We start from the raw sequence: 23,855 nt of genomic DNA on the forward strand, positions 1-23,855 counted from the left end.
AGTGAGCTCTAATGGTCTGTTTGCAGCAGTGAGAAGGACGCTCTTCTCTGAAACACTGCATCAAGGACAAGACCACGTCTAGCCGGAATGAGAAGAAAAGTTTCTGGGTTGCCCTAAAAGTGAAGTGAAAACAGCACTGGGGAGGGGAGGAGATGGTGGGGGGGCGCGCGGGTGGCGGAGGTGGTAGCCTTGGAAGGACAGGTTGTTTAATTGGAAGAAACTAGGGGCCTACATTATACCTATTTTCTGCTCTCATCTAGAAATCAAAGCAGCAGCATTAGAAAAATTCATCCTCGTTCCCTTTTTGCATTGGTTGTCAAGAAACTCAACGCTGCTTCTGAACCTTTATCTCATCAACAGCAAATATGTAAGCAGAATATAATAATATTTTCATGGTACACGGGGTTAAATAAAAAGGCTGCTGTAGGGCTAGAGGCTACTGCTGAGGGCTCCTGGGAATGAGCATCTAAGGAATGTCAGTATTCCATCAGTGGGAGTGGACACACACCAGTTAAGAGATTCTGAATTACAAATTGGCCTATTATGTGTATCTATATCCTATATATTACATATTACGAATTGGCCTATTATATGTATCGTATGTATGCATATATACCATATATTATCTTAGTTTTAGGCCCATATATTGGTCCATATTTTTGTAGTAATTGTTCTTTCCTCATAATAGATGGCTTTATGTCTTTTATTTCTCTTTACATAATCTTGATTTTAATTTCAAATTTCTCAGTTATTCTTTAGGTAACGTGCGGAGTACAAATTTAAAATACCATGCATATTACTTTGTGTGTTTGCTTTGTGCTAGGACCTATGATTTTACTGCTGTAAACCCACAGCAATAATAATAATCCTACTTCTTGGCAGGGTGAGGAAGTCAGCTGTTTTGAGGATTGGATAAATCAATTCAAATAAAACATTTAGCCAATGCGTGGCACCTAGTAGGTGGGCTTTACACGATAGACTTATTATTTTTCCATTTAATACTCTCAATTTCCCTTTGTGGGGAATCTGGGGGATAAGAAAATGCGAGCTTCAAGGAGTGAAGGGCTGGACCCAACCACATAGATACAAGACACTAAGCATGAATTAGGAGTGCTCCCCGGCTTCAAAGCTGGTGTCGGAAACGTCCATCCTCTAAGGGACCCTTGTATCGTGTCAGACCCCGGGTTGAACGCCAGGATTTTTATGCTGTTCCCAGGGTCTCTCAAGAGCTCTCCTAGTACCGACCTCCTTGTCCTCGGTGGCCCCTGGCCCGAGGACCCCAGTTAGGTGGCGGAGAAACGCAGGGGATAGAGACGAGCCCCGTAGCCGGGCTCTGTGGGCATGGAGTGGATTCAAGGACTGGAGGCAGAGGGCGAGGGCAAGTTGGCCCCGCAAAGCCAACAGGGGGAAGGGCAGGGTAGTGACGACATCACCTGGTCCTTCAACAGCCTCCCGGGAGGCTTCAGGAACTCACATCTCTTTCCCTTGACGAACAACGCAGGTGGTTTGCTGAATTAAGTGTTCCCACCCCAAATTGAGATACAAGGGGCTTTTTAGCCAGATTGGCGCAGGCTGGGCGTTAAATCCAGCATTTCCCCGGCAAAGCTGAGCCTGGCTGCTGCGGAGCCCTCTTTCCTCTGTGTGGTGCCTCCGGCTCCGAACGCGGGCCCGGCGCCCCGGGACTCGCCGCCGAGGGTAGCTCCGCGGCCGGGCTGCGGCCTCTCCCTGAGAGCCTGCGTGCGTGGTCTCTCTAGCTTGCTGCCCGCCGGCCAGGAAAACTCTGGGGAGAAGCTGGAGCTGGCGGAGGTTCCCATCCGGCCACCCATCCCGTCTGATTTCCTGAGCTGACGGTCACCGCCGGCGTTTGGGGACCAGCGGTTCCCCGTGCAAAGGGTTCGTTTCTCGATCGCCGCTGGATAGACCGCAACCGGGTTCTCAGAAAACACCCGAGCTACAGACGGTATGTAGCTTTAAACAGTTTTTAAAAATGCGATTATGCTTGCGTCTTTATGAAAGCACGTGGATGCAGTTATACGTATGCATTAAAAAACACAATTCTCCATTGATTGCAAAGGAGCGCTTTCTGGTGGCAATGTAAACGGTCTAGTTTGAGACCCGTGATGACACACGTGAACTGAGTTGCCAGACTCATAGAAACTCCACACGGTAGATCTGTACATTGTATCACGCGTTAATTGTACGTCAACTGAAAAATCAGAACTTATATGAAAAGTACGAAGTGCCACTGCATACACGCATATCTAAAAGTCGGCAAGATGCGGCTACAGATGAGCACATTTACAGCAATCAAGCGCCACTCTGCCGGGTTGCTTACTTATTCAAGCTTCGCATCGCCGGGAAAGGGATGGAAAGGCAGCTGACATCACTCAGGGCGGGGCCGCGAGTCTGTGAAAAGTTGGTGGGACTCGAGCAGCAGCCTCAGCTGCCTTGCACAGCCTCGCCATGAGCTGCCACAACTGCTCCGACCCCCAGGTCCTTTGCAGCTCCGGGCAGCTGTTCCTGCAGCCCCTCTGGGACCACCTGAGGAGCTGGGAGGCCCTGCTACAGTCGCCCTTCTTCCCAGTCATCTTCTCCATCACCACATACGTGGGCTTTTGCCTGCCCTTCGTGGTCCTGGATATCCTGTGCTCCTGGGTGCCCGCCCTGCGGTGCTACAAGATCCACCCTGACTTCTCGCCATCCGCGCGGCAGCTGCTACCTTGCTTGGGGCAGACCCTCTACCAGCATGTGATGTTTGTGTTCCCCGTGACGCTGCTGCATTGGGCCCGCAGCCCGGCCCTCCTGCCCCACGAAGCTCCCGAGCTGCTCCTGCTGCTGCACCACATCCTGTTCTGCCTGCTACTCTTCGACATGGAGTTCTTCGTGTGGCACCTGCTGCACCACAAGGTGCCCTGGCTGTACCGCACCTTCCACAAGGTGCACCACCAGAACTCGTCCTCGTTCGCGCTGGCAACGCAGTATATGAGCGTCTGGGAACTGTTTTCTTTGGGCTTCTTCGACATGATAAACGTCACACTGCTCGGGTGCCACCCGCTCACCACCCTTACCTTCCACGTGGTCAACATCTGGCTGTCCGTGGAGGACCACTCCGGCTACAACTTCCCTTGGTCCACTCACAGACTGGTGCCCTTCGGGTGGTACGGGGGTGTGGTGCACCACGACCTGCATCACTCTCACTTTAACTGCAACTTCGCTCCGTACTTTACACACTGGGACAAAATACTGGGAACGCTGCGGACTGCATCTGTCCCAGCGCGGTGATGTGGCTGCGGTGGGTGCCCCTAAGACTCAGGACTGCTGTGCCTTTCACACTTCAATGAAGAGAAACAAACACCTGAGCTATATATATTTTTAAAGCAACTAACTTATTAACTGATGAAAACCATAGATAAAACCTGATGCATTTTTGTAATCTGACAAAGTAATTTACATACTGTTTGTGTATCAATACAATTTTGTGTTCTTGGTATTCTTAGTCTAGCTCACCTCAATAGCCTTGAATCCTGAATATGAATTAGACATTCATCACTGGCATATTTAGAGTATCTCTAAAAGGACTTGTTTGTAGAATAAGGAATTTTCTATGTTTCAAAGTGTTCTAAAACCTGGCTAAAAGAACGTATTTTTGTGGATGGTGTTGACTTCTGACTCTAAAAGCAATCAAACATGTTTCTGCTGGACAGTGACCAAGATTATAGTACCTTCTTATATTTTTTATAGAACTGTATATTTATTTTGAAAGAAATGTTATTCGTGCTTTAAAAAAGAAAAAAAAACCATGAATCAAATAAGTATTGACTCCCGTTTCACTGGTATTTTGACTGATAAAGAAGGGAAGAGGGAGCGGGCATACCAAGTGTCCTTCTAAGCCTCCATCAGCTTTACCATGGAAAGAGACGAATCTGGGTGTAGGATGTTCTGTCAGGGATTGTTAGAGAAAAGGAGGCAGGAGAAGGGGCTCTGCTGTGCTCTAGCAGTTTCATGGAGGAAAAAAACGCTAATGTTCCTAATGCTTTTCAGCTGATTTCTGCATAACAGGCAAATGATAGGATTACTCTGTAAAGTTTCATGGAAAGATTAACACTGAGCAATCATTTTATTATTTGCAGGAATGGATTAGGAGAAGAACAGAATTGGAGGTGTGCCTTGCTTTGCAAAACTGGTGAGTCAATACTATACACTAGAGTGGCTGAGAGATGTGCAAGGGGATTCTGAGGAAGCCCCTGTTTTCATGAATCCATCCGTAGCTACTGCAAATGAACATCAAAGCATTGCTTCTGAAATCTGGAATTTCTGTATATTCAGTTTTCTTAATTAAAACATACATGCAGGTAGGTACAGCCCTTTCTAAAAGAAAGATAAAGTGAAATTTGGCCCTGGATCCCTGGTTCCTCATGTGGAAAAGGAGGAGGTGTCCCAGATGTTCTTGCAGATGACAGTAAATATTCCTATTATTAACCACATACCCATCACCCATCACCCACCCCATCTAACTCCTGCCTATTCATTTTAATTTTGTTTTTGGAATATAGTTTATATAGTGTAGAGTTAAAAATCAAGACAATTTAGACAAAATGTAAAGAATGGCAGCTTCGTGTGTAATTCTTGGCTCATTATATTTGAACCAAACTGTCATGTTTAAAGGTAAAACATCCATTTAGAGACCTGGTCTCCATGGTCTGCCAAATGAGACTCCCAAGAAATATGGTTAGGCCCTCCAAATGTCTGGCAGAATGCCCCAGAATGTGGAACCTCACAGCCAGTTTTCCCATGTTCCCTTCAACGTGTGTGTTCCTTTAGCTTCTTGACTGAAGTTACCTCCTCCTCTGTCTGTATCAGGACCAGGCTGGGATTTAAAGATGATATTGATTTATAAACGTGAAATCCATGAAAAGAGGAAGTGAGATGTGAGGAGAAAATGCTACATTGATGGTAGTATACTATTATCATGATGCACATGGCACCTGGAGTAAGAAGAGACGGATAAACAGGCAGGTATGGAATCTATGGTGCAACTATGAGTTGTAAGCAGCTGTAGGCACTCAAAAGCTGCCTGTAAATCATGGATAATGACAATTTATCACAGCTTATCCTCAGAGAATTGTAAAAATGTATCATGTTGCATCACTGCATAAGGGAATTTTCGATTTTGGGCAAATTATACACACGGAAAGTGCACAATTTGGATTTAGAAACACTTTCTCACAATCGAATGTCTTAACAGTATTTAATGCCTTGGGAGGTAGAACTGGGGAAGTGGAGAGGATGAGCAATTTTTCAGATAGCTTGAGAACCTGTTAATAAAAATAGTAAAGAAAAAGTTTATATGCGCATGCGCTGTCACACAATTTCTCACTTGCTCCTTACAACAACACCATAGGGATGTAGAATAGTTATTATTATCATCATCATCCTATGTTATGGATAGAGGATTGGTACCCACACAGGTTAAGTACCTTTTTCCAGGTTACAAAATACGAGGAGGAGTGGGAGCCAGTTCTACTAAACTTAGGTCTGGTGGTGTATACTGTGCTTCTCTTCTGATAACTGCGAGAGAGCTGCAAACCCTGCAACACCAACAAATGGCCTCCCTCTGTTGTTCCTCCTTTGTTACTACCCCTGAAACAGTGTTACCCTGGCCCACTGCTTCACTTCCACATGGCTGCTAAAGCCTCTGCCTGGGTAGGGGAGAAAGCCAGGGGAGGTAGATCAAGGCCAGTCTAACCAGGCCCTGGGAGAGCAGGAGGCAGGTCAAGGACTGTGTTTTCTGCATCCTTCATTGCACCTGTGCTACAAATGCAACTACTGCAGCCAGATTACCTGGGTGGGAATCTGGGTTCTGGGACTTACTAGCTGAGTGACTTTGGATAAGGTACTTAACCTCTCTGTGCCTTAGCTTCATTATCTGTTGATCATAGACCATTCCTTGCTGAGTTGTTGTGAGGGATTTTTGAGTTACTAGACGCAAAGTGCTAGATGAATCCGAAATCCTGGCTGTAGTCGTGTTTGCTGTGACTGATGCTTCCCAGTGTGAGTGCTAGGACTGCAGTTCAGAATGGTCAAAGCTTTTTGTTCACAAACATGTTTGTGCTCTCTCATATTCCGGGGAATCAAATAAAGCCAAGTTGTTGGTTCTGCTTCCATCACAAGCTACTTCTCCCACCATCCTTTCAAGGCAAAAGTTTTATAAAGAGACAGAAGTCTATGTTTGTTTGATTCTACTTCTTTACCTCTCAGTCATTCTACTCCCATTCCTCTGGAAACTTTTGCTCTGGGTTGCCTACTAATTTCCTAATGCTCAAATCCAGTGACTTTTCCCCCCTTGGTGTTCCATTTCCTTGGCTTGCTTTCTTCTTCTTCTTCTTCTTCTTCTTCTTCTTCTTCTTCCTCTTCCTCTTCCTCTTCCTCTTCCTCTTCCTCTTCCTCTTCCTCTTCCTCCTCCTCTTCCTCCTCCTCCTCCTCCTCCTCCTCCTCCTCCTCTTCCTCCTCCTCCTCCTCCTCCTCCTCCTCTTCCTCTTCCTCATCCTCTTCCTCCTCTTCCTCCTCTTCCTCCTCTTCCTCCTCTTCCTCCTCTTCCTCCTCTTCCTTCTCCTTCTCCTTTTTTTTTTTAAGAGGAATTTGATTTTCAAACCAGCTCATCTTAGAATGTGGTTCTTGCTTTACTTCAGTGAGGTTTCTCTCAACTCCTTTCCATCCTCATTCTCCAGCTGTTCCTTCTCTTTTCAATGGCTCTTCTTTCACCACAATAGGGAGGCAAGCCTCAAGGTGCTTCTCATTTTACTAAAAAATACCTGTATTGTTTATAATTAATATCCTCCCTACCATCTCCTAATGTAGTCTATAAATGTCTTACTGCATTGCATTCTAGTACACACAATGTGTATACGCATGTATATTCACATACACGATGTATATGTGCATATGCATGTAACATGTAAACATGCTATATATGTATGCACGATACACACAAACTCTATGACTATATGCCATTATATGTACACATAGATGTGTTTATACACTATATACATATGCTGTACATATGCACACATGTATAAGCACACTATATACTATATATGTACACATTATATGTACACACACTATATTTGTAAACATGTATAAACCTGCTATATGTACTAGATGTGTACACACACACTATGCCTCCTCTTCTCTCTCTCTTCACATACATAAACATAAACACACAACTATTCGTGTCCTATCTACCATTTATTTCTGCCTCTAGTACTATACCTAGTTCTTAATAAACATTGGTTCAGTGTTGCATGAATCCTGGAAGAACTAGAAACACACCTTTGCCATTAATCATGCATTTCTCAAACATTCCTTCTTGTTCTTCTCCATCTTCCATCACTAGTCAATTCCAGATTTCTAACTCAGGCCATGATCACCACTCATAAATCTCTGTTCTAGAGGAGGTCACACTCTACTGGGAAAGAGAGTCAGGCAAGCAAATGCATTTAATCTAATGTGGCCAGTGCTGTAATGGAGGATGTTAACAGGTTGTTAAGGGAGTCCAAGAAGAGATGGGACATTTGAGTTAAATCACGAAGGATTTGTGTCTTCACTAAGCAGGGTACAGGGCATACCTGGCAGAAGAAAGAGCAGTTGCAAAATTAGAGAGGGATGAAAGAACTTGACATTCCTGAAACATGGCAGGAAGCTCTGAGCACTGAATAAGCAAGGAAGAAATGTGTCCGACACTTAAAGTATATGTCTAACAAGGCAGTTAGGGCCTGGAATTGGGTCCCAGCAACAAACATTTTCTGCCTTGCCTCTTCACAAGCCATTGAAACTTTTTAGAACTGTTGACTCACCTGCTTATGTTCCACGGTTTTTGAGAGATTGTATGTAAAATTGCTTTGAAACAAATGTTAGAGCTTCTTGTTATTTGTCGATTTATAATGAATAGATGGATAAATGCATTGAAACCTGGACTTGGGCAATTGAGGGAGTGGGGAGGGTGGTCCACAGATTTCAAGCAAGGGAGTGATATTAGATCTGGTTCAAGAAGGTAACTGGCAGCAGTGAACAGTGGCAGTGATTCCAGTTAGGCGACTGTTGCAAGTTCTGTCTGGATTCCAATCCTGGCTCCACTGCTTATAAACTCTGTGACCCTGAACAAGTTACTTACTGTCTCTTGCTGAGTATCAAGAAGGCAGTTAAGGGACACTACTTAGAAATTGCTTCAATCAATATTCTTTGCTAATCATTTGCATAAACCCAACATAAATAGCTCCGCCGACTTGTAGCAACTTGAGTGAAGTGTTTATTTCAAATTTTGCTAAGATCCACCCTGCCACGTACTTTTGTGGGTACATAGTGTGAACATTTTTTTTTATTTCTGTGAACTCTGAAAAACTTTGTTTAAAAAATGTTTAAAAAAGCATTCACATATATGTGCATGTGTCTTTATAGCAGCATGATTTATAGTCCTTTGGATATATACCCAGTAATGGGATGGTTGGGTCAAATGGTATTTCTAGTTCTAGATCCCTGAGGAATCACCACACTGACTCCCACAACGGTTGAACTAGTTTAAAAAAAAAAAAAAAGCATTCACACAATGGACTATGACTCAGCAATAAACAGGAAAAGATGATTAATAAATGCAGCAACAAGGTTGTGTCCTAATTATGCTGAGTAAAAGAAGCCAGACAAAAAAAGATTATTTACTATATAGTTCAATCATATAAAACTCCAGAAAATGCAAATGAATTCATGGGGACAGAAAGTAGATCAGTAGTTGTTTGGTGAAGAGAGGGGCAGCAAACATGAATTACCAAACAGGTATGAGAAAACATTTAGTAATGAGGGATATGTTCACTATCTTGATTGTGGGGATCGTTTCACAGGTATATACGAATGCCAACAATTATCAAATTGTATACTTTAAATATGTGTAGTATATAGTACGTCAATTAGACCAAATGTTGATGGTGATAATAAATTAATCTAGGACCTCATGTTCTGAGTTTTAGCTTTGAAGCCAATTTACCACAAACACACACACACACACACACACACATACACACACACCAGTCTATAATCCATCCTTTGCTCATCCATTCTCCTGACCTACCAGAGAAAGCCTCTCAGGTGGAAGAAGGTATGTCTGGGAGCCTGCAAAACCCAGACCCCTTTCTTTAAGAACTTCCTCAACCCCCACTATGCACACACACAAACACAGATTGGGTCCCTGTATCTATTGTTATACTATATGATCCCTACATCATGGCCACAGCTTTCTGTACTATAGTTGGAAATCTGATCCACCTGGGAAGAATTAGGCTATTTTCCAGGAATTTAGGATATGTAAACCAGCAGATCCAGGTGACCATTTTGGGGCTGCCATTCGTACTGTGTGAATAATGATGCCAGGAAAGCCCATCTGTACACAGAATGAAAGGAGGATGAGCAGATTTTCAGGGAGTGGGAAATGAGAGACACATACCCCTAGAAGGATTGGAAAGGGGAATGGCAGTTCTGGGAGCAGACCACTGACCTGGTTTCTGGAAGCTCTATAGGCCCAGGTTCTCGACCCTAAACCTGCTACACTTTTTGCCTTTGGGTTCTATGACTTTCTAATAGATTCTTCTTCTTGGGCTGGTTAAATACCTTTCTGGTTTTTGTATGTAAAGAGGATATTGGTTAAAACCTGAGGGTTCTGTGGTGTCCTTTTGCCTTTAGGTTGTAGGAGGAAGCCCCTTAGTGCAAACCTCTATAGGAGGTTTTGTGTGGTTGTCATCAGTGCACAATGAATAGCCATATCCTAATTGACAGCCAGAGGCTGTGGTGCCCCACAGGCCAGGAAGGCAAACTGACTATGTGTGGTTGTTAGGGGCCAATGTGAAGAACAAAATGAGCGTTCTGACATAATTTAGTACCAGCCAACCCCATCTTGACCTTCTATTACCCAAGGTGAGCAAGTGCTATTTTATAGCAATTCAAGTACAGACTTTATTCCAAATGTTTGCTAAAGACATCTCAAGTCTCATAAAAAAGACTTTGAACCAAAGTCTAATTGGAAGCCCAAACTTTACCTCAATCCTATCCTTCCCATGGAGGGCATATCCTTATTTCCTAACAGACCTCTTATGGGTAATGGGTCCTATAGTGCCACATTGTGTTCTCCATGGGTTTGAGGTCCCAGCTGATGCTAGTAGCTTCCTAACACACACCTTGACTTCCTCTGTTGGGCTAACTTTCCATTTGACACATCTTGACACCTCTTGGTATTTTTCCTGTCTCTGTGTGTTTGTTTCCAGCTGTGTCTCTTTTGCTGCCTTGTTCTTTTGTTTTGTTCTTGGCTGACATTCATCAAATGCTTACTAGGTATGAGATTCTCTCAACTCATTTTACATCTAGTAACTCATTTAATTCCTAACAGCAACCCATGAATGACACAGAGACATTCAGAAACTCATCTCATATCTTTTAACTAGTAAGTGGCAGAGCCATGGTACACACCAGGCTCACCCTTTCGGAACCTGCCCTTATGAGTTGTCATCACTGGACTCTGCCATCCCCTCAGGAGCTGTTTTTCTTTGTCACATCTTCTCATGATCTCATAGAAAAATGAATCAAAGTTTGCTTAGAAGAGTTTTGTCTTTGAGAACTTGTTCCTTTTTCTGCAAGGAAAAGGTGAGTTGCTGCAAGCACAGATTGTATTTTCATAACAAGAAGCTAGACTGTGAATCAACCCATTCAAAGGAATATGTCCATAGGCAACTTTTTCCATATAACCCACCACTGGACTTGCTCACAGGGATGGTATGAGATTGGACGGAAGGACTAGTGTTCATCAATGAAAGAAAAAAGTGGACCATAAATGAAAAAAGTTTGCAAAAAAACAATTTGTATACAGTGCAGGTATAACCTACACTGTTCTGGTGAGATGGGGTGGAGACCTCCTGAAGGGCAATGAAGAGGGATGGGAAGGGGACTGCAGAGGTGGGTTTCAGACCTGGTAGCTGAGCATCCAGCCAGCTGTGCATCCAGCCAGGAGCTATGGTCTGGTTGTCCAAGGGGCTTCTTCTGGTTTGACCCTCCTAGTGGGCTGCTCTGGTTGAAGGCTTTGACCGTGTTACCAGCACAGAGCCCAGCACATCAGGCCACTCAGGACTACTCTATGTTGCCTCCCTGGCCTAATGCTCAGCACTTCAATACAACCAACACCTTAATGAGCACCTACAGTGTGATAATAAATAATCATGATAACAGTGACAAGAATAATGATAATAATGGCTATTATATAACAATTACTGACTATAGCTCATAGCTGTTGGGCTAAATGCTTTGTACATATGATTCCTTTTTATCTTTAAAACAACCTTCTTTTCTTTCCTTTTTTATTTTATTTATTTATTTATTTTTTTTTGAGATGGAGTCTTCATCAACCAGGCTGGAGTGCAGTGTCGCGATCTTGGCTCACTGCAACCTCTGCCTTCTGGATTCAAGCAATTCTCCTGCCTCAGCCTCCCAAGTAGCTGGGATTATAGACATGCACCACCACACCCAACTAATTTCTGTATTTTTAGTAAAGATGGGGTTTCACCATGTTGGCCAGGGTGCTTTTGAACTCCTGATCTCAGGTGATCTGCCTGCCTCGGCCTCCCGAAGTGCTGGGATTACAGGCGTGAGCCACCGCACCCGGCCAAAACAATCTTATTTTCAAAGCCAACAATCTGCTTGGTTAAGTAATACCTTTATTAACTCACCTCAAAGATCCACCCCAGATGATAAACAAATACATAAATTAATTTCAGATTATGTTAATGCTATGAAAAACAGAGAACTGATTTGATATGATGGAGAGGATCTGGGAGGTGGGGAGGGTTCCTGCAGAAGAGGGATAAGGGAAGGCCTCTTTGAGAAAGTGATGTTTAAAAGGAGACCCGAACGACAAGAGGGAGCCAGCCAAGTGAAGTACATTGTGTGTTCATTCCTATTTCTCAGACAAGAAGGAAAGTTTAAAGTAATTGCCTAAGATCAAATAGCTCTATGGTAAAAGCCAGAGCTGGGGCCCAGGCTGGTCCTATCATTTTGCTCCAGTCTCTTCCAATGTGTTCACTCAGCATGTCATGCCCTCTTTCAGCTGCCATTGCTCCACCTGTCCAAGGGTTCTTCCTTGTTTCCAGCCCTTGCCATTCAAATTCCTTTCCTGTTATCCATTTCTCTCTGACCTCTGATTTTCCAGGTTCAAGCTCATTAGCCAGTTGTTAAGGCAGGTTTTATCCTTAGATAAAGATTATCTTCTAAAGTGGTATCCGGCCTCCGTAGTAACTGTGGACTACGGTTGTACATGCATTGTGCAGAGGCACTGTGTCTGTAGGATGCCCTTGGGGCTGAAGAGATTCCATTCCATCCCAGATCCCAGCCTGCAGAATAAAGACAACTAAACTCTGACAGGTTGGGATATGGAATGGAATGGAAGTATGCAAATAAATTGTGTATGCAAATAACGACATTTTACCTCTTCCTTTTGATCTAGATGCCTTTTTTCCCCCCCTTTTTCTTGCTTTCTTGCTCTGGCTAGAAGGCTATAACCTCCAGTAAAAATTGAATAGAAGTAATACAAGAGAGGATATCCTTGCCTTGTTCTTAACCTTAGAGAAAAAACACTCATTATTTCACTGTTATGTATGAAATTATTTCTAAATGTTTTGTACATGCCCTCCATCAGATTGAAGAATTCCCTTTTATTCCTAGCTTTCTGAGAGTTTTAAATAAAAAATGGATATAATGTTAAAAAGAAAATTTTCTTATTATCCTCGTATTTGTAGAATGTATATTTATCTCACCTACCCATACCTAACATAGATAAGTTGTATCTTTTTTCCCCTCATCACTTTAAATAGAGGTTTATCAATGTACTGATCTTCTGAAAGAACATGCTTTTGCTTTCATTTTTTATATTGTTTTCTTTTTACATTTCACTTATTTCTATTTTCAGCTATATTATTTCTTGTAGTCAGCTTACTTTGAGTTGAATTTGCTCTTCTTTCTGTAAGTTCTTAAAACATGAACTAGGTTAATGTGTGGAGAAGAACTGGAGGTGAGGGAGAGTTCCTGCCCAAAGGGCATAAGAGAAGGCCTCTTCCAGGAAGTGCTATTTAAGAGGAGAAAGTTGATGTCATTGCTTTAGTATTTTCTTTTCTAATGATACAGACATTTTAACACTATAAAGTTTCCTACGAGCACTGTTTTGGCTGTAACCTAAAATTTTTGTTATGTTGTGTTTTCATTTTAATATAATTCAAAATAATTTCCAATTTCACTTTTGATTTATTTTTTGTCCCATAACCATGTCAAGTATGTTATTTAGTTTCCAACATTTGGAGAGCTTCCAAATATCTCTCTGTTACTGATTTCTAATTTAATTCCATTTTGTTCAGAGACCATACTTTGTATGTTTTTTAAAAAAATTGAGATAAAATTTACATAACATGAAATTCACCATTTAAATTACTTTAAAGTGCCCAACTCAGTAGATGTCAGTATATTCACAAAGTTGTCTGTCACCACTATTAAATTCCAGAGGATTTTCATCACTCCCACCCAAAAATCCATACTCCTTACCAGTTACTCCTCATTCACTGCTCCTGCTAGTTTCTAGTAGGGAACATTAATCTACTTTCCATCTCTATGGCTTTATTTATTCTGCCATTTTATTAAAAATATTATAATTTAAATATTATAGCTATTTTGATGGGACAATAGTATCTTATTGTGATTTTGATTTGCGCATTTTCTAATGACTAATGATGTTGAGCATCTATTTATGTTTTTGTTTTTGTTTTTTTTTTGAGACGGAGTCTTTCTCTGTCACCCAGACTGGAGTGCAATGGTGCGATTTTGGCTCACTGCAACCTCCGCCTCACAAGTTCAAGGGATTCTCATGCCTCAGCCTCCCAAGTAGTTGGGATTACAGGCGCCCGAAACCATGCTTGGCTAATTTTTGTATTTTTAGTAAAGACAGGGTTTCACCAGGTTGGCCAGCCTGATATCGAACTCCTGAACTCAGATGATCCACCTGCCTAGGCCTTCCAAAGTGCTGAGATTACAGGCATGAACCATTGCACCTGGCCTATTTATGTTCTTACTGATAAAATAGTGTGGAACTTCAAATACAATGTTGAATAGAAGTGATGAGATTAGACCTGCTTGTCTTATTATTAGGGAGAGCACTTACAGTATTTCACCATTAAGTGTGATGTTATCTGTGGGGTTTTTATGCTCTTTATCATGGTGAAGAAGGTCCCTCCGTTCCTAATTTGTTGTGTGTTTTTAACAAGAAAGGGTGTTTGATTTTTGTCCAATGCTTTCTCTGTATATATTGAGATGATCGTGTAGGATTTTTCCCCTTTATTCTATTAATTTAATCTGATTGAGGTTGAAGCACACTGGAATAAATCCCACTTTGTTATGATGCATAATCATCCTTTTAATATGCTGCTGGATTTTGTTACTTAGTATTTTGTTGTGTATGTTTACATCTATGCTTATAAGGGATTTTGACTTGCAGTTTTCTGTACTGACTTTGGTATCAGCGTAATTATGCTGCCTTTCTAGATTGAGTTAGAACATGTTCTCTCCTCATCTATGTTTTGGAATAGTTTGAGAAGGTTTGGTGTTAATTATTCTCTGAATGTTTGACAGAATTCACAAGTGGTTTCTTCTTTGACCTATTTGTAGTTTATAAACATTATTTAATTTCCACATATTTGTGAATTTTTAAATCTTTTTGTTATTTGTTTCTAATTTAATTCTTTTGTGGGGAGAAAATATATTTCACGTAACTTTAATCTTTGGAAGGTAAAGGGAGGGAAAAAAGACATTCTATGCAAATGGACACCAAAAGCAAGCAGGAGCAGCTATTCTTATATCAGACAAAACAAACTTTAAAGCAACAGCAGTTAAAAAAGACAAAGAGAGACATTATATAATGAGAGAAGTCCTTCTCCAACACGAAAATATCACAATCCTAAATTCCTAAATATATATGCACCTAACACTGGAGTTCCCAAATTTATAAAACAGTTACTACTAGACCTAAGAAATAAGATAGACAGCAACCTAATAATAGTGGGGGACTTTAATACTCTACTGACAGCACTAGACAGGTCATCAATACAAAAAGTCAACAAAGAAACAATGGATTTAAACCACACCCTGAAACAAATGGTCTTAACAGATATTTACAGAACATTCTACCCAACAACTGAAGAATATACATTCTATTCATCAGTGCATAGAACTTTCTCCAAGATAGACCATATGATAGGCCACAAAACAAGTCTCAGTAAATTTAAGAAAATTGAAATTACATCAAATACTCTCTCAGACCACAGTGGAATAAAACTGAAAATCGACTCCAAAAGGAACCTCCAAAACCATGCTAATACATGGAAATTAAATAACCTGTTCCTGAATGATCATTGGGTCAACAATGAAATCAAGATGGAAATTAAAAAATTCTTCCAACTGAACAACAATAGTGACAAAACCTATCAAAACCTCTGGGATACAGCAAAGCAGTGCTAAGATGAATGTTCATAACCTTAAATGCCTACATCAAAAAGTCTGAAAGGGCACAGATAGACAATCTAAGGTCACACCGCAAGGAACTAGAGAAACAAGAACAAAACAAACTCAAACCCAGCAGAAGAAAGGAAATAACCAACATCAGAACAGAACTAAATGAAACTGAAGCAAACAAAAAAATACAAAAGATAAATGAAACAAAAAGCTGGTTCTTTGAAAAGAAAAATACAATTGATAGACCATTAGCAAGATTAACCAAGAAAAGAAGAGAGAAGATCCAAATAAGCTCAATTAGAAATGAAACGGGAGATATTACAACTGACACCACAGAAATACAAAAGATCATTTAAGGCTACTATGAACAACTTTATGCACATAAACTAAAAAACCTAGAGGTGATGGACAAATTCTTGGAAAGATACAATCCTCCTAGCTTACATCAGGAAGAGTTAGAAACCCTGAACATACCAACAACTTGCAGCGAGATTGAAATGGTAATAAAAAAATTACCAACAAAAAAATTCAGGACCAGATAGATTCACTGCTAAATTCTACCAGACATTCAAAGATGAATTGTTACCAATCCTATTGACACTATTCCACAAGATAGAGAAAGAGGGAATCCTCCCTAAATTATTCTATGAAGCCAGTATCACCCTAATACCAAAACCAGGAAAGGACACAACAAAAAAAGAAAACTACAGACCAATATCCCTGATGAACATACTTGCAAAAATTCTTAACAAAATACTAGCTAACTGAATCCAATAGCATATCAAAAAGATAATCAACCGTGATCAAGTGGGATTCATACCAGAGATGCAGGGATGGTTTAAAGTACACAAGTCAATCGTTGTGATATACCACATAAACAGAATTAAAAACAAAAATCACATGATCATCTTAATAGATGCAGAAAAAGCATTAGACAAAATCTAGCATACTTTACGTATCAGTCAGGGTTCTCTAGAGGAACAGAACTAATATATATATTAGTTTATATATAAACTCCCCTTTATATATATATATATATAGACACAGTTATATATATATATGTACACTACATATATATAATATACCTCTTTATGTATATATATGCAAACTAATATATATTAGTTTATATATAAACTCCCCTTTATATATATATACATGCACATATATACATACACACATACATATGTATTTTATATCATATATATAAATAAATAAAATGGATAGACCACTAGCAAGATTAACCAAGAAAAGAAGAGAGAAGACCCAAATAAGCTCAATTAGAAATGAAACAGGAGACATTACAAGATATTACAGCAGGAGAAAGATGTAGGCTGAGAGGCTAAGCCGGTCTCGTCTTTTCACGTTCTTCTATCTGCTTTTTATTCTGGCTGTGCTGGCAGCTGATTGGATTGCGCCCACCCAGATTAAGGGTGGATCTGCTTTTCCCAGCCCACTGACTCAAATGTTAGTCTCCTGTGGCAACACCCTCAAAGACACACCCAGGATCAATACTTTGCATCCTTCAGTCCAATCAAGTTCACACTCAGTATTAACCATCACAGTTTATGACTAAAATCCTCTGCAATATCAGCATACAAGGGACATCCCTCAATGTAATAAATGCCATCTATGACAAACCAACAGCCAACATAATACTGAATGGGAAAAAGTTAAAATCATTCCTTCTGAGAACTGGAACAAGACAAGGATGCCCACTGTCACCACTTCTATTCAACATCATACTGGAAGTCCTAGCCAGAGCAATCAGACAAGAGAAAGAAATCAGGGGTATCCAAATCAGTAAAGAGGAAGTCAAACTGTAGCTGTTTGCTGATTGTATGATTGTATACCTAGAAAACCCTGAAGACTCCTCCAAAAAGCTCCTTGAACCGATAAATTCAGTAAAGTTTCAGGATACAAAATTAATATACAAATCAGTACAAATCAGTAGCTCTGCTATGCACCAACAGCAGTCAAGCTGAGAATCAAATCAAGAACTCAACCCCTTTTACAATAGCTGCAAAAAAATAAATTACTTAGGAATATACCTAACCAAGGAGGTGGAAGACCTCTACAAGGAAAACTACAAAACACTGCTGAAAGAATTCATAGATGACACAAACAAATGGAAACACATCCCATACTCGTGGATGGGTAGAATCGATATTGCAAAAATGATCATGCTGCCAAAAGCAAGCTACAAATTCAATGCAATTCCCATCAAAATACCACTACCATTCTTCACAGAACTAGAAAAAACAATCCTGAAATTCATATGGGAGCAAAAAAGATCTCTTGCATAGCCAAAGCAAGATTTAGCAAAAAGAACAAATCTGGAGGCATCACATTACCCAACTTCAAACTATACTATAAGGCCATAGTCACCAAATAGCATAGTACTGGCATAAAAATGGGCACATAGGTGAATGGAACAAAATAGAGAACCTAGAAATAGACCCAGATATTACAGCCAACCGATCTTCGACAAAGCAAGCAAAAACATAAAGTGAGGAAAGGACACCCTATTCAACAAATAGTGCTGAGATAATTGGCAAGCCTCATGTAGGGAACGAAACTGGATCCTCATCTCTCATCTTAAAAAAAAAATCAACACAAGATGGATCATGGACTTAAATCTGAGGCCTGAAACTGTAAACATTCTAGAAGATAACATGGAAAACCCTTTTAGACATTGGCTTAGGCAAATATTTCATGACGGAGAACCCAAAAACAAATGCAATAAAAACAAAGATAAATAGGTGCAACTTAATTAAAGAGCTTCTGCATGGCCAAAGGAACAGTCATCAGAGTCAATGGACAACCCACAGAGTGGGAGAAAATATTCATAATCTATACATCTGACAAAGGACTAATATCCAGAATCTACAAGGAACTCAAACAAATTAGCAAGAAAAAAACAAACAATCCCATCAAAAAGTGGGCTAAGGGCATAAATAGACAATTCTCAAAAGAAGATATACAAATGGCCAACAAACATATGAAAACATGCTCAACATCAGGAATGATGAGGGAAAAGTAAGTCAAAACCATAATGCAATACCACCTTACTCCTGCAAGGGTAGCCATAATCAAAAAATAAAAAAATAATAGGTGCTGGCGTGGATAAGGTGAAAAGGGAACACTTCTACATTGTTGGTGGTAATGCAGACTGGTACAACAAAGAACTAAAAGTAGAACTACCATTTGATTCAGCAATCCCACTACTGGGTATCTGCCCAGAGGACAAGAAGTCATACAGAAAAGATACTTGCACATGCAAGTTTATAGCAGCACAATTCATAATTGCAAAAATGTGGAACAAGCCCAAATGCCCATCAATCAATTAGTGAATAAAGAAACTGTGGTATATACATATATGATGGAACACTACTCTGCCAGAAAAAGGAATGAGTTAATGACATTCACAGCAACATGGATGGAATTGGAGACTATTATTCTAAGTGAAGTAACTCAGGAATGGAAAACCCAACATTGCATGTTCTCACTCATAAGTGGGTGCTAAGCTATGAGGATGCAGAGGCATAAGAATGATACAATGGACTTTGGGGACTCTGGAGGTGGGGGGGAAAGGGCGGGAAGAGGGTGAGGGATAAAAGACTACAAATTGGGTTCAGTGTATACTGTTCAGGTGATGGGTGCACCAAAATCTCATAAATCACCACTAAATAACTTAGTCATGTAACCAAATACCACCTTTTCCTCAAAAAAAACATATGGAAATAATTTTTTAAAAGGTAATAAACCCTGCAACATATAAAAAAAGTCTTTTATTTCCTTGCTGACCTTCCATCTAATTATTCTGTCCATTATTTAAAGTGGGGTTTTGAAGTTACTGTTAAACTGTTTCTCCCTTCAATTCTGTCAGTTTTTGCTTCACACATTTTGGGGATCTGTGCTAGGTGCATATGTGTGTTGAATAGCTATATCTTCTCTATGAATTGAATCTTTTATCACAATACAATAATTTTTGTCTCATAAAAATATTTGTCTTCTTTTTTTTTTTTGAGACAGCTTCTCCTAAGCTTTTCCTTTCAAGTATTTCCTCCCGAGGTTTTGGTTAGTTAATTGCTTGCCCAATTGCTATCTATTGCCCAAGCAGCAGCACTGGGTGAGTCCAAATTAGGTTAGATAAAGGCAGGCTTTTTTGGGCTTATCCTCCAGGCAGACACCAAACTGGTCATAACAAATGACCAAAGTTCTTTGGGAACAAAGTGCATTCTGCTCCTGCCATTACCAGTACCTGTAATAGGAATGCAGAATGTTACCTTTAAGGCAACTGTTGAGATGGGAAATGGGGCATGAAGCCAGGGTAAATTAAAAGGACGAAAAGTTATCTGTTCTTATTGAGAGTCAGCCAGTTTTTACTCATTAAGCATTTTCCTGGATCTTGCAAGCATTTGTTTAGTTTCCAAAGTTCCAATAAAAGTTGATTCTGATAGTTTTTGATAGTTTTTCCGTTACCTCTAAGAAGGGATAATTTTTCGAGTTTCTTACCCTCCATTTCAACTCCTACTTTGTATGTTTTGAATAATTTAAAATTTCTGAGGGCTGTTTGTGGTTGAGAATATGATCTATCTTGGAAAATGTTTCACGTGTGCCTGTATGAGTCAGCTTGGGCTGCTATAACAAAATACTATAGAATGGCTGGCTTAAACAATAGACATTTATTTCTCGTAGTTCTGGAGGCTATGAGGTGCTGGCCAACTCAGTTTCTGGTGAGGGTCCCCTTCCTGGCTTGCAGACAACCACCTTCTCACATGATGCTGAGAGGGCAAGATATTGCCCTCTCACTCTTCCTCTTCTTAGAAGAACACAAATTCCATCATGGGAGCCCCACTCTCATGACCTCATCTAAACCTAATTATCTCCCAAAGGCTGTACCTCCAAATACTATCACATTTGGGGTTAGAGCTTCAATACTTAGGGCTCCAAAATAAATTTTTTTTTTGTTTTTGGAGTGGAAACAAACATTCAGTCTATAACAATACTTGCAAAGAATATGCGTTCTCTTCTTGGATGAAGTGTTCTGTAGTTGTTAAGTACATCAAATTGATTGAAGTGCATTCCATGTTTCTTATATCCATATTTTCTTTCTACGTGTTCTCTCAGTTATTGAAAGTGGGTTTTGGAAATCTCCGATTATAATTGTAGATGTGTCTGTTTCTTCTTCTAGTTTTATCAATTTTTGCTTCATTTATTTTGAACTCTGTGAGGTATATTTTTATATGAGGTATAGAAAAATTTAGGATCATAATGCACTCCTGATTTACCAAGCAACTACTGTGTGACAACCATTCTTCTACTTGCTTTTTACATGTAAACTCCTTCACTGTTAAAAGCTTATTCAGTAAATGCCATCTAATGTTTAAAGAGGAGAAAAAAATGGAGGCACAAAGTGGTGAAGAACCTCACACAAGGTTTTATATAGCAGAATAAAAACCCAAACATGAGGCTGCAGTGCTCTCAATTTTAACTAGTATGTTATTTTAGGTGTGGAGGGGGGATTTGAACTTGGAGTAAGGTCAGGCAGAGGAATATGATTAAATTGCAAGCTCCTTTGGAAACTGAGCCCTTGTTGTAGTAGTTGTTGAACTGGTTCAAATCATAGCATATCAAGTATATCTATTATTAGATGAAAGCACAAAACATATTTTCTCGCAAAGCAAAAGTAACTTATCTTGGGGGCATCATTTAAATTTCACGTTTCTGTTTCCGTCTTGGTAGTCATGAGTGGTCTTAGAGCTGATTTCTCTTTTCCTATCCCTGGGTTATACAAAAGCAGTCCCAAGGTGGCTGATGAGAAGAAAGGATATATCTTAAAAAGATTTTAGTTAGTCCTGTAAAAGCCATTGCCAAGGAAGCTCAGTAGTCAACCCCAGTTGGCCAATAGAGCTTTATTCAAATGCCTCCCACAACCTCCTCTGTTTCTTGCTAAATCATTTAGATAGGACACTGGACTTCTAATGAAAACAAGGGATTTAAGTTTTAGCTTTTCCACCTACTAACTTTGTGACTATGAAAAAGTGACTTAACTAATCTGCACTATCAAACTACTATAGTACCTACTAAAAAGGTTATTTTACATAAAGCACTATTTAAATATGGGGTATTTTCCTTATTCTTATTTTTCTTCTTTTAAATAAAGGATGCCTGCTTCCTCCAGTATCTGCTTGGTAGCCTGTAAGTCATTACAAATAAATATTATTTAATAAGTTCCTTCCATTTATCAGGCACTTTTGTCTACATCATCTCATTTAGCGCTCATTAACCCCCCAGCCTTATAGAATCTTTTTCACAATTGCCAAAGGAGGAAATTGAGGTTCAGGGAGATTACATGACTTACCCATAACCACCCAGAGTGTATGTGGAAAACCAGGGTACAAATTCAGTTTGTAAGTAAAGCCTTTTTTCCCCACCCATCACCTCCTCTCTCCTCCCTCCAATAATATGCTAAGTCAGCCATGTACAGCCATACAGGTTGTACATTGAACAACTCCAGGGAGTGTTGTTTTTATAGGCGGTAATGTGAATGGCACCCCCTAGAGATGTGGAGTGCTCAACTTGCAGAGCTGTATGAGGAGGCCCTGGAGCCTGTAATGTGTTTTGTTCAGAGTCAAGAAGATTTTACTGATAACCATATCCTCACCTCAGCCTTCTTTCAATCATTCTGGAGTTGCTCTCAATGCTTTTATAAATGTGAGTAAATAACCTAAAGGAATATCTGATCACACCACCTGTCATGTGGGTGGGACTTTCTCAATGTGAGTGGGACTTTCTCAATGTCGTGGTAATTCATATGCCTGCATTTGTTCTATTATTTGAGTATTTGCTTTCCACATGCTTCCACCTGCCTGCCAGCTTCCAAAAATTACCATGAAAGAAATTGGCTGGATTTGGCAGGAAGAGGTCAAAACAGGCAAAAAGTGAACTACTGCCTTTGAGTTTGCCTTGACAAATTGCCTTAATGCACTTGTGAGTGTTTAAACCATTTAAAGACTTAGAGGTACTGTTCAAAGAAAGAAGCCTTTTCATGTTTATTTTCCAGAAAATGCAGATTAGCACCACTCTGTGCTTTTGGCTGTGAGATATGACTTCATCCATATATGGGAGGAAGTATGAATTAAGGGATAAATTAGAGAACACGAATAATTTTCATTTAGGCATATTTCTTTCTTCGCTAGGACAGCTCCCTAAATGCTGTATAAGGGTATATAGGCCCTTCCTACCAGCTAGGTTTTTTGTTGTTGTTGTTGTTTGTTTTTTTTTTTTTTTTTTTTACTATACTTTAGGTTTTAGGGTACATGTGCACAATGTGCAGGTTTGTTACATATGTATCCATGTGCCATGTTGATTTCCTGCACCCATTAACTCATCATTTAGCATTAGGTATATCTCCTAATGCTGTCCCTCCCCCCTCCCCCAACCCCACAACAGTCCCCGTAGTGTGATGTTCCACTTCCTGTGTCCATGAGTTCTCATTGTTCAATTCCCACCTATGAGTGAGAACATGCAGTGTTTGGTTTTTTGTCCTTGCGATAGTTTACTGAGAATGATGTTTTCCAGTTTTATCCATGTCCCTACAAAGGACATGAACTCATCATTTTTTTAGGGCTGCATAGTATTCCATGGTGTATATGTGCCACATTTTCTTCATCCAGTCTATCGTTGTTGGACATTTGGGTTGGTTCCAACTCTTTGCTATTGTGAATAGTGCCGCAATAAACATACCTGTGCATGTGTCTTTATAGCGGCATGATTTATAGTCCTTTGGGTATATACCCAGTAATGGGATGGCTGGGTCAAATGGTATTTCTAGTTCTAGATCCCTGAGGAATCGCCACACTGACTTCCACAGTGGTTGAACTAGTTTACAGTCCCACCAACAGTGTAAAAGTGTTCCTATTTCTCCACATCCTTTCCAGCACCTGTTGTTTCCTGATTTTTTAATGATGGCCATTCTAACTGGTGTGAGATGGTATCTCACTGTGGTTTTGATTTGCATTTCTCTGATGGCCAGTGATGAGGAGCATTTCCTCATGTGTTTTTTGGCTGCATAAATGTCTTCTTTTGAGAAGTGTCTGTTCATGTCCTTTGCCCACTTTTTATGGGGTTGTTTGTTTTTTTCTTGTAAATTTGTTTGAGGTTATTGTAGATTCTGGATATTAGCCCTTTGTCAGATGAGTAGGTTGCAAAAATTTTCTCCCATTCTTTAGGTTGCCTGTTCACTCTGATGGTAGTTTCTTTTGCTGTGCAGAAGC

The 23,855-nt window shown here is 40.2% G+C and overlaps 2 protein-coding genes across 3 annotated transcripts in view; both read left to right on the plus strand.

The window, feature by feature from the left end:
* Nucleotides 1-1,869: 1,869 nt before the first annotated feature.
* Nucleotides 1,870-23,855, plus strand: part of ACTA2 (actin alpha 2, smooth muscle) — a 276,535-nt gene continuing 254,549 nt past the window's right edge. For both annotated transcript variants that reach the window (XM_055274285.2, XM_063637127.1), the window contains exons 1-2: nt 1,870-1,960; nt 4,131-4,183. The gene's annotated coding sequence lies outside the window, so the exon portion shown is untranslated. The remainder of the gene's footprint in view (nt 1,961-4,130; nt 4,184-23,855) is intronic.
* On the plus strand, nt 1,997-3,813 carry CH25H (cholesterol 25-hydroxylase). Its single transcript, XM_055274299.2, has one exon. It carries the CDS (start codon nt 2,464-2,466, stop codon nt 3,280-3,282), a length of 819 nt encoding a protein of 272 aa, XP_055130274.1. The 5' UTR covers nt 1,997-2,463; the 3' UTR covers nt 3,283-3,813.

This window comes from Symphalangus syndactylus, chromosome 4, assembly GCF_028878055.3.
Source record: "Symphalangus syndactylus isolate Jambi chromosome 4, NHGRI_mSymSyn1-v2.1_pri, whole genome shotgun sequence".
Classification (NCBI taxonomy): domain Eukaryota; kingdom Metazoa; phylum Chordata; class Mammalia; order Primates; family Hylobatidae; genus Symphalangus; species Symphalangus syndactylus.

What these genes read in the sequence shown, in the direction of transcription:
- CH25H (XM_055274299.2), top strand. Translation starts at nt 2,464, where the DNA reads ATGAGCTGCCACAACTGCTCCGACCCCCAGGTCCTTTGCAGCTCCGGG.